This window comes from Trachurus trachurus (genome assembly GCF_905171665.1).
Source record: "Trachurus trachurus genome assembly, chromosome: 10".
Lineage (NCBI taxonomy): Eukaryota > Metazoa > Chordata > Actinopteri > Carangiformes > Carangidae > Trachurus > Trachurus trachurus.
This window is the reverse complement of record NC_139894.1, coordinates 18125100-18136140: the sequence shown is the minus strand read 5'-3', so window position 1 is coordinate 18136140 and position 11041 is coordinate 18125100. Positions and strand designations below refer to the sequence as shown.

The 11041-nt window shown below is 39.1% G+C and overlaps 2 protein-coding genes across 2 annotated transcripts; both read left to right on the top strand.

Annotated features, from left to right (window-relative positions):
• Nucleotides 1–111: 111 nt before the first annotated feature.
• ndufs8b (NADH:ubiquinone oxidoreductase core subunit S8b) lies at nucleotides 112–3669 on the top strand. Its single transcript, XM_083980830.1, has 7 exons — nucleotides 112–187; nucleotides 1084–1138; nucleotides 1217–1276; nucleotides 1394–1483; nucleotides 2151–2323; nucleotides 2608–2736; nucleotides 3221–3669. The coding sequence occupies exons 2-7, from the start codon at nucleotides 1084–1086 to the stop codon at nucleotides 3350–3352; spliced, it is 639 nt and encodes a 212-aa protein (XP_083836956.1). The 5' UTR covers nucleotides 112–187; the 3' UTR covers nucleotides 3353–3669.
• A 581-nt stretch (nucleotides 3670–4250) lies between these two features.
• On the top strand, nucleotides 4251–7520 carry ran (RAN, member RAS oncogene family). Its single transcript, XM_083980829.1, has 7 exons — nucleotides 4251–4345; nucleotides 5298–5355; nucleotides 5512–5596; nucleotides 6286–6411; nucleotides 6518–6705; nucleotides 6825–6995; nucleotides 7145–7520. The coding sequence occupies exons 2-7, from the start codon at nucleotides 5323–5325 to the stop codon at nucleotides 7187–7189; spliced, it is 648 nt and encodes a 215-aa protein (XP_083836955.1). The 5' UTR covers nucleotides 4251–4345; nucleotides 5298–5322; the 3' UTR covers nucleotides 7190–7520.
• Nucleotides 7521–11041: the final 3521 nt, after the last annotated feature.

Sequence of the window (11041 nt, the reverse complement as noted above, 5' to 3'; positions counted from 1 at the left end):
ACTTTTGTATGCCATAGAAAATAGTGAAATATAAATACAGGGGAGACTACCGGTATCACAATGATGTTTTCTTTTTTTTCCCTCACCACGAAAGGGAAATTACCGAGCAGCACTTGAATGCAGCATAAATACAACTGCGCAGTTCAGGGACCGCCGTCTGTTGTTGCTCACCTAAAACTTGAGAAAGGTAAGTCTAATTTTGAATTTATTAAAATGACGAACTGACTGTCGAGGATTATTTACGGGCACGATTATAGGAAACATATTGTATCCATGGAGTTGCTATCTGTTTTCTGGAAGCCTAGTAATTACCCTAAATTGAATAGCACCTCTGACACTGAAGTTAGTGACCGATCTAATTGTAGTAGTGTAGCCTATTATTCACTTTGGAGACACTGTTTGGTATAACGAACGCGTATTTATAAAGTAAATCAATGATAAAAGGACAAATTACGCTTTAAATCTGTTTTAAAGTTGCTAACATAGAAACAACATTTTGCTAACGTTAACGGTTATTTAATTGTAATGACGCATTCAAGTCTGTCGTTGAAAAGCACATCTATCACCTGTCCGTCTATGAAAGGACCCAGCCCAGTGGAAATATCACGGCAAAGGCGCCTATCGTGGACAGTATCATATATGTTAACACGAATGCAGTAAAGTCTTTTATTTATAGTGGAACAGGTATTCTACCGTGTATTTTTTATTAGTTTTTTACTCGTTAACAAACGTTTAGCACATTGGACACAATAAAACGTTGTGTTAATATTACAAAGTTAAGTGGCGACCGCTGGTCCAGTAATGGCATCTAACACGTGAACGCCACCTAATCGTATAAACTGGATGTTGTTGAATTTCCCACTCTGATAGAATGCCCTGAATGTGGCAAACGGCTGACGTAACGGCAGGGATTTGGGGCGCAAGATTATGTAGGATGGTTGTGCTCAGTCAGCTGGTAGTCTCCCTCCCTCCTTTTTTTTCTGAGTTGCAACAATGGATGTGTCTCTGTGTAAATAGTAGCTCTTGTAAATCGTATCAACTACTTCTCTTTCTGCTTTTTCACCGCCTTCTTTCTTTGCGCAGATGTCCAACGTTACTACTCTGAGACTGCGCATTCTCCAGTGCTACTCAAAGCAAGGTACTTGGAGCAGGTGTCATTAATAAAATAATATCAATGAATGAGGCACTGTCTCATCACATTTGTGTATACCTCCAGGCACGTTTGGATATGGTGTCCTGCGCCCACTTAGCCTCAGTGCAGCAAGAGAGGGATATAGTAAGTACTGGCACACAAAGCCATAGCTGTAGGCCATTCTCAATGGAGGGAAAACATGCTGGTCATTGTTTGGGGGGTTTCTTGTCCAACCCTCTACCCCCTCTGTTCTGCTTGCAGAGTATGTGAATGCTCAGGAGCTACCGACAGACATGAGGTCCATCACTGATCGGGCTGCCACAACCCTCCTATGGACTGAACTTTTTAGAGGTAAAAGATACACTGATCATTTAAAGGGTTTAAGGCTAAACCTTATGATGGTCTATATTTTTTTTTATTATTTTCTACAAATCCTATGAAAAGGCATGAACCAGCCACAGATTTAATGTGCCACCAAGTATTGTGTTTGTAGTCAAAACAAGACAAGAAAGAACACACCTTTTGCTGTTAATATTCATTAGTGCACCAAAAGTGTTTTGATTTAAGGACAAAAAGTTTACCGTAGTTTAGTTTCTTTAACTTCACAATAGGATATCACATCTAAAGTTTTTTGTAAGTCTTGATTTAACTTAGTCCAGTAATGTAAAGTGAATCAGGAACAGCACATTCACAATAAGTTTAAATTAAGATCTAAACAGTGATGTGTGTCAAGGCCTCATAAAATGCCCTCTTTGCATTATTTACAAGTCCCCGGCAAATGCCCTATTCAATCCACTTTTCTAAAAAATGACAGTGTCGAGCTGTTTTAGTTAACGACTCCTTTAATAAAAACGAAATCTGTATGACCCAGTTTTCAAAGATGTAAGTCTTAAGGGAAAAGTTTGAAAAAAGATGAGTGATGCCTTGATCTTTTCATAGGATTTGACAATAAGAAAAGTAGAGAATATTGTTCAGGCATCGGCACTCTCTTTGATGCTATGGCACATTCTCCGTTCAGGTTTGGCGATGACCATGAGTTACTTGTTCCGTGAACCCGCCACCATCAACTACCCGTTTGAGAAAGGACCTCTGTCCCCCCGCTTCCGTGGCGAGCACGCCCTCCGCCGCTACCCTAACGGAGAAGAGCGCTGCATTGCCTGTAAGCTGTGTGAGGCCATCTGCCCTGCTCAGGTGAACAAAAGCACACACCGCTCCTGCTATACATGTAAATCAAAAATGTATTGTTGTTCGTTTTATATGGTGAAAAGAATCATCTTACAACTATCTCCTTTTAAAATATTTGGATATTTGATGCATGAACATAAGTAGAAAACAAGTCTTCATCACATATACAGTATTATGTTTGCTTGCTGTTGCATCCCTGCTTCGGCTGTGATAAATGTATTTCTGAAATTCCTGTCTGTCTTGACTGACTTGTGTTGTGTCTTCATTGCTTTCCGTGTGTTGAAACCCAGGCCATCACAATCGAAGCTGAGACTCGGGCTGATGGCAGCAGGAGAACTACGCGCTATGACATTGATATGACAAAGTGTATCTACTGCGGCTTCTGCCAGGAAGCTTGTCCTGTTGATGCCATTGTGGAGGTGAGAGTGATCCTAGAATGACTCAATGGCACTGCACTGAGACACATAATAATCAGTTCCACACTTAATTGCTCAGTATGTATTTACCCTGTTGTTGTAACTTTGAAGTGGTTTTACCCTAACACTTTTAAATGAAGGTGACACTACTTTAGTTTCTTTGAAGCATCATGAAGCAGAGAAGCTTATCATACATTTATGGAACCATATTTTGAACAATGCCTTTTGGATTACTTTTAAAAAAACTAATCCAACCTATTGCAACCATGAGATACTGAAAATACAGTAGATTACTATACAGATTATATATCTCTATCTCTATCTATTTACCTTCCACTAAATGGAAAGCTCTTTACTATTGTAATTAAACACTGCATCAAACAATCAACCGCCAAACAAACAACTGCCAAAATTGTATTATTGAACATGACACTAATGACCTACAGACATTTAATTTATTTTATTTTCTTGTCAATCCCTTTCTCAGGGTCCAAACTTTGAGTTCTCCACTGAGACCCACGAGGAACTGCTGTACAATAAGGAGAAGCTGCTCAACAACGGAGACCGATGGGAGGCTGAGATAGCAGCCAACATCCAGGCAGACTATCTGTACAGATAGACTAACTGTCATATGCATACTGACTAATAAAGATAGGTCTTGATGTATCACTCTATGCAGTAAAGAGACTACTCAAAGCTTTAAAGATATTCCAAAATGCAGTATATACTTAATGAACAGTGAAGCCTTGCTGCCTCAGATTCTGTTGTCAGAGCTGAGAAAAAGTATTAAAACGCACAATTCATGTTTTGTCTATGTTTTATGGATGATATTGCACTGCGTGATGTTGGATTAATATTGTGTAACCTATGCACCTCATGCACATACAATAGACCTTATTCTGCTGCACTTTAAATGCGTTGTTTAATTGATTGAATAGGAGGGATGTTTCTGATAAAGTATATTTTATGTAATGTTGCTGTTGCTACTGAAGAAAGTGAAATAAATTATGATAATAAAACTCATTATTCACTTGTGGTATTAGTGTGCTGAAACAAGTGGTCCTAGTAGACTGGAAAAATAATGAATACCAGTAGTTTCATTAATCATTTTAAGACTGAAACATGACTTTGGATCCGACTTTTTATATGTGAGGACTTGCTGTTACTTGCTGTAGCAAGTAATGGACATACGTCAGTGACTAATACAAAAATAAGCAACAAAATAAAAATAACAATTCTCACCTAATTAAATGCAAGCTAAGTCATGTTTCACCACAATTAATGAACTTGAGTTGTTTTTTAATAATTGTAAATCATAATAAAATCATTGAATTGATTAAAATGATTGGCTCGAGAATAAAACTAGCTTTGAATTCCTTTATATTTTATCTTAAAAAATTGAATGTGTTGAAATTTGGGTTAGCAGTCTGCTGAATCATGCTCTGTGAACACTAGGGTGGCTGCACTACTCAAACAAGTTTTTTTTTTTTTTTTTTTTTTTTTTTTTACCGCTGCGATGGTCACATGATAAGGGCGGAAACTGACTCATAGTCCACGCCGAATCTCCCGCGAACGCAGCCATTTACTCTTTCCTCTCATCGCGGCAGCACCGGTGAGTCTTTATATTCTTCTCACATTTTGGGCCATCCCAGATTTCAAGTTTTTGTTTATTAGGGAGAAGTGGGTTAAAACAAACCCAAAACTTGACGTTTTATGGTTTGTGTCTGTACGGTTCTGTTATGTATAGCCGGCGCACGAGGAAGCAGCAGCAGCCAGACTAGGCCATTGATTTTTTCCTTGTTAACTCGCAGCTAGCTTAGCCGTTAGCTCGTTGAAAAAGAATGGCTTCCATGCCGTGCTGGCTAGGTGGCTAGGCGGCTAGGGCTAGCCACCACCGCTTCTTCTCCCGCTGCTTTGTTCTTTTAAACTCGCATTATTTATCTTATCTAGTATATTTACAATCGCAGACTAACCCCAACGTGACTACCTGAGGTCAGCTTGACGTGTTGTTGGATTTCGGTAGTTGGTTGAACCGACTGCCGCATGGAACACATTAGATGTTCTCCTCAGCCCGATTGTTCCAGTCGAACAAGAAAAAGTGCGCTCTCGCTTCGTGTGGCGCACTCGAACTAACGTTGGTTAGCCCGATGGCTATCTAGCGACCGTTGGCGTTGGAATATGGATTCGAGCAAGCTACACTTGTTTATATTCAAATTCAGGGCATTTCAACATGCAGACGTTAACAACAACGCCAACGGTACACGTTAAGCTGTGGGACATTTTAGCGCGGATAGAAAATGCTAGAACGGGTTATTGCTAGGTAACAGTGTAGCTACTGGATGGCAAACCGCTCAAAGAGTCAAAATAACTGTTTGTAACAAACCACAGCTGTTTCACCCGATTGTTCACTCCTGCAATATTTGTTCACTCCAGTAATTTCAACATCAGATCAGGTAGTTTCAACCACGATTAGCTCAAACGTACAGATTTGCTGTCTAACTTAGCAAGACAAGAGGGAGGATGGAAAACGTGCTAACCATCCCGCCTTGTTTTGTTTCACCCAGAAAAATCGCAACCACGGCGGACTCAATGGCACAGTGTGTTCCGGTGGCGGTGTTTAAGGTAAGCATTTTATGGAAAACACCACTGAAATGTTTGTCTGACTTTTTCTCCCGTTTATTTTGTTTTTAAGAAATCGTAGAGTGGTATTTGTCAGTGTCTACGCTTGCAGTGCAGAACCAGTATCAACCAGTCTAAACTAACTGTGTTTGCTCATAGTTGGTGTTAGTAGGAGATGGAGGCACCGGGAAAACGACTTTTGTGAAGAGGCACATCACAGGGGAGTTTGAGAAGAAATATGTCGGTGAGTACCTCCATATTGTGAAGTGACATCCCCCTGTATTGCAAACGAGTGAAGATGTAGCTCTAGTTGGACTGATTGCCCAGTCATTTACTATAAACTAGTATTAACAATTTGCAGGGCTAGACCGCCAAACCACAAGGGGCCCTGTGCCAAAACTAATTGTTGGCATCCATTAAGCCCCCTAGGTTTACATATGTTGTCATACCTGAGCTGAGTAACAGCAAAGTACACTCTAGAGTTGCTAAACAACTTTAAAGGTAATTTAAAAAGTGTCACCAATATGTGGTTTGACCAACAGAAAACACTGGCAAGTTGACTTTTCAATTGTAAAATGTCCTGCACAGTCTTAATTTAAAAAAAAAAAGTCTACGGTCTAACTTCCAAGTTTGTTTCCATTTGGCAATTTTGCTGCACTTCATTCTTGTTTTATTCACCTATTTAAAGATAACATCTCATCCTGACAGACATTATAGAGGGAGGCACTGCAGTTTAATTTTCTGCAAGTGATTTAAGTGTGTATGTGCTAATATAGCAATTAAATATCCACCTGCAGTCATCCGTAGGAATTTCTTTCAAGTTATTAATCCTGCTCATTGTGTTACTCTTTCCTAAACTTCCCCCCATAAGAGTTTTCATTATATTCGGACCTTTCCCTTCTCATGTTCGTTGTTTTTCTTTTGTAATTCTAGCTACCCTGGGAGTAGAGGTCCACCCTCTGATGTTCCACACCAACAGAGGAGCCATCAAGTACAATGTGTGGGACACAGCTGGTCAGGAGAAGTTTGGAGGTCTGAGAGATGGCTACTACATTCAAGGTAATTTTCATAACCCTCAACACATCCTGGTTATTAAACCCAGAGCAATCTGTCAAATCACTAGACTGTCAAATGTAACCGTTTCCAACATTTGTTACCTCCACAGCTCAGTGTGCTATCATCATGTTTGACGTAACCTCTCGAGTCACCTATAAGAACGTGCCCAACTGGCATCGTGACCTGGTGCGTGTCTGTGAGAACATTCCCATCGTCCTTTGTGGCAACAAGGTTGACATCAAAGACAGGAAAGTCAAAGCCAAGAGCATTGTCTTTCACCGCAAGAAGAACCTGCAGGTAATTGTGCACGCAAAGTCGTCAATATGCATCCGGCCTCATGCGTTGATCACCATGTGTTAATAATAGGAAGCATTTGTTTGATCATTTCTGACTGGCATTCTCTGTTCTGTCCCCAGTACTACGACATTTCTGCCAAGAGTAACTATAACTTCGAGAAGCCTTTCCTGTGGCTAGCAAGGAAGTTGATCGGTGATCCCAACCTGGAATTCGTGGCCATGCCTGCCCTCGCTCCCCCAGAGGTCCAGATGGACCCAACTCTTGCCGCTAAGTACGAGGAAGAGCTTCAAGTGAGTATGACTAGAGAGAGGCACAATGTCTGTTTAGGTTACTTCATGATGTATTTTCTAATAAAGTGTGTGAGTCAAATATACCCAAACTTGGACCATAAAGCTACATCGTGAATCTGAAATGATGTATCTCATCTCCTCTTCTCCAGGTTGCATCACAAACAGCACTCCCAGATGAAGAAGATGACCTCTAACCTGTTCCCTGAAAGTTCCCTCTCCCTCCCAACCGTGGAAAGGAATTTGTCGGAGTCTTGCCCCTTTACTGTAAAATCCCTTTTCAGATTTTTTATTTTTGAATTTTTTTGTTTGTTTTAAAACTAAGGAAAAAAAACTTGGTGGAAAAGTTGTGGTTCTGATTTCACTGTATGACACGCCCCATCCTAGTGTTGTCGTCGGCATGGCAACGTGCTACTCTTCATCGTCGAGCACCCTCCACCGCACTTACCCAGCTCACATAATGCTGTAGTACGGTGTACTGGAAGCACTAAGGGGAGTTAACTTTGAATAAAAACATTCTCAATATAACATGTGTATTTGTTTTTGTTTCTCTGACAAACAGTGGCCCTGAAGTCACTTTAACTTTCAGTTTCAGGGTCACAGTTGGTATCTACCCTGTAAGACACAGGTGTTGCTAATGACACTAATGAGGACACTGGTCTATTTAAGTGTCGCTGTAAGCTATGACAGTGAGCCAACATCTACAGCACCTGGGTCCTGTAATCCTTTATTTCTTCATTTATTTGTAGGTAGCCTGTTAATCTTGTCCCTTCAGATGAAGTTGTGTTGCTGTAGTGATATGAACAGTGTCCTAACAATTGGATATTTAGTTGATAAAACTACGATGGCGATTCCACCAAAAGAGTGCCATTTCTGTCCCCAGCATATTAAATGTATAAAAACATGTAATAATATAATATAAATTGCATTTAATTAATAAACAAAGCACCATACACATGAATCACTGTAGAAATTAAAGATATATAATTTTTAATTACTATAAAAAGGCTTTCAAAGCACTGAAACATAGCCTTTGTTGCATGTCCCCAGAGCCAAACGCTATAGTTTACCACAATGCATTATGAATAAAATCCTTCTAAAATCTCATTTTTTTTGCATATTAGTGTGACTTTATATTATATCTACACTTATATAACATTTTTTAAATTAAAACCTAATTATATTTTGGTTAAAATTCACATTTTAGTCCCGTCCCCAGGTTTTCACTCAGTGCTGTTACCCGGACACATTCTACACTCTAAAAGTTTTGGGACATTCCACCAGTGACATGTTCTGCTGGAAGTGACATCATTTAGGTCTTTTGAAAGTCATGGGAAGACCAAAATTAAATTCTGTAATTTATTTTTCCTGAAATTGAATGATATTGTAGCTATGTCAGGGTCCGTCACTCTTAAAACTCATTCCTGTTACCTAAATTATCTCTAGACAGTGTTTGTTGATATCAAAAGTAAAATATTCAGTTAAATCCTAAGAATGTGCTCTGTGTGCTCAAGCTATTAGTATAGATGCTATTTGGCTAGATTTCTCACAATTGCTGATTTTATGCTAAAAACTCATTGCTGTTACCCTCATTGCTGTTACTTTTTCTTCAAAAATGCAATGATAAAAGCAGCAATAAATTAAATAAAGTAGCCTGAGATTGACCACTACTCATTTTGAATGAGTAAATGTGTATATTAAAAAATTCTATACTGAAATGGAATGAAAAATTAAGTTTAATTTTTAAGAGTTACAATGAGCAAATGGCACTCTTTTGGCGGAATGACCTCTGGCTCAGACATGTGCTGAGCTGGTTTTGGTATTTCAAAATGTGAGTAAATCAAACCAGGCCTATTTGTATTAAATGATTCAACTGAATTAACTACGCTGTAGTAGACTTATTTTAGACCGTTTGGGATCAGATAAGATCAAGCAAATGTAATGGAAAAAGGCTGGCATGCCACGTGGGCGTCTGCCCTGAGGCCTTAAATGTTCCCGGTTCACTGCATCAGTCAGTGGGATTTGTTAATTTGATAAATCACAAATTGTGAAGGGATCCAGCTGTTTGCATGTTTTGGTACATCAACCAAATCAGGTCCTTATTAGTAACTAATGTTGGCACCCTGCTTTCTAGAGAGGCAATGTGTGTCAAAATCAGATTTAATCATTTTACTTGCATACTGTTTATTACCACAAAGAATCGTACTACAATACTACTATTTGGGTCCTCGGGCACGCAATACAGGAAGCATGTCTACTCTGCTGTGCGCCACTGTATCTGGTGGAAACTTGGAGAAGACAGGCTACACACACACAGCAGGCGGGCAGTGGGGGTGGGGGAGACAATAGAGGCCCCCGAACTACGTTAATCCGGCCATGTAATCGGGCACAATGATGGTGCTTTGGTAGCTCAACAGATGAAAAGATTTCCAAGCATCGTATGTACCCGTGTTGTAACCTGCTCTACACATTTTTGGCCACCAGGTGTCAGTCACGCTCTGTCATGGCCATCGCTGCCCTTCCCTTCACGATTACGTAATAGTTTCACGATGTGACGTTTGCCTTCTTTACACATAATGGGTATACGGAGCTGAGTTGATGCACAACTGGATGAAAACATGAAAACCATCTTGTAGTAGCAGCATGATCTGATGAATTAAAATAATGATATCACTTTTGCTTTTTTGACACTAAAAGCACCACTGACATACTGACTTTTATACACTGATCTATTGCTTTTTATAGCATCACTGATGGAAACCCTTCGTGCTGCGTTTACGTCAGTTTGCAAAGGCGGAAATTCGATTTTTCGACCTAACCATATTAAGTCGAATTTTACAGTATTATAGTATTTCCCACCTCAGTATGAAAATACGTAGCCTACATATTATGTAGGCTACATTATCTTATAAAGCTCATACTGGGGTTGGAAATAGTGCCTGCGATGTAGTGTGTATAAGTCATTCAGTAGTTTTGGATAAGATAAATAAGTAAACATACATTAAAAAAGGTAGGCTACATTTATTATCAGATTTCTGACCTCAGAGTTTCTTTAGCTCTAGTTTTGTTTCCCCCAGGACACCCACTTTTTTGCATTGCAAATTTAGTCTCAAGTGTGCTCCAGGTGTGCTCACGTAAGTGAAGACATGAGCACTAATGTGCAGAATGATGTATTTAATCTGTCTTCTGGTTTGTGGGATTAAAAAAAGTGGGTTTTTCTTGCATAATGGAATTGATCATTCTGGAAAATTTCACATAAAAAATAAAAAAAAGTGTGCTTTCACCCTCTATATGTCCACATCTGCCCTCAAGAAAGTCACGAAAAATAAACAAAAGTGGTAAAATATTATTTACTACTCTGTTTTCAACTGTCAACACTTTCAAACCACCCTTTAAGTTCTCACTGTAATGGGAATTTGCACAAACATTTGCCTCTGAAATGTGGTGGAGCAGAAGTATGTGTAGACTACACTGTAAAAGTAAAATGGAAAAACACAGGTACAATTTATACAGCTTAAAATGTGCTCAAGTCCTATTTCTTAAGTTACTATCTACCATTGGAAGAAGATGTTGAGGGTGTCATACAGTGTACTTTGATATTAAATACAAAAATGTAAAACACAATTCATTTTGATCCAAACTCTCTCTGAAGATTAGAATCAGAATTAGCCTACTTTATTGATCCACAGAGTGAAATCCTTTTGTTACAAGCTTCTGAGAATGAAAATGACAAGATAACAAAGATTGGGTAGTTGGATTTTTCAATAATAGAATAGAATAAAAAAAAGAAGAAATCCCCATCCCCCAATACTATGTCTAGCACCACTGGCAGGAAGGCAGCCATTGCTTTATTAACAATTGAATATACAGAGCGATACTGTTTTAGCCAAGGGTGATATAGGTAGCCTATATAAATGATACACACAAAAAGTATGTACATATTAATTAAATAAAAATCTGAACCAAATATAATTTGTTTTCAATGCCTTTTGGTTTTCCAGTCCTTCAATAGTGGTGCTATATTGATACAGTTTGTGCAAAATGTGTGA

What these genes read in the sequence shown, in the direction of transcription:
- ndufs8b (XM_083980830.1), top strand. Translation starts at nt 1,084, where the DNA reads ATGTCCAACGTTACTACTCTGAGACTGCGCATTCTCCAGTGCTACTCA. An exon ending in CCAGTGCTACTCAAAGCAAG is followed by an intron (nt 1,139 to 1,216) that starts GTACTTGGAGCA and finishes GTATACCTCCAG; the next exon opens with GCACGTTTGGATATGGTGTC. An exon ending in ATGGACTGAACTTTTTAGAG is followed by an intron (nt 1,484 to 2,150) that starts GTAAAAGATACA and finishes TTCTCCGTTCAG; the next exon opens with GTTTGGCGATGACCATGAGT.
- ran (XM_083980829.1), top strand. Translation starts at nt 5,323, where the DNA reads ATGGCACAGTGTGTTCCGGTGGCGGTGTTTAAG. An exon ending in GTTTGAGAAGAAATATGTCG is followed by an intron (nt 5,597 to 6,285) that starts GTGAGTACCTCC and finishes TTGTAATTCTAG; the next exon opens with CTACCCTGGGAGTAGAGGTC. An exon ending in AGTACGAGGAAGAGCTTCAA is followed by an intron (nt 6,996 to 7,144) that starts GTGAGTATGACT and finishes CCTCTTCTCCAG; the next exon opens with GTTGCATCACAAACAGCACT.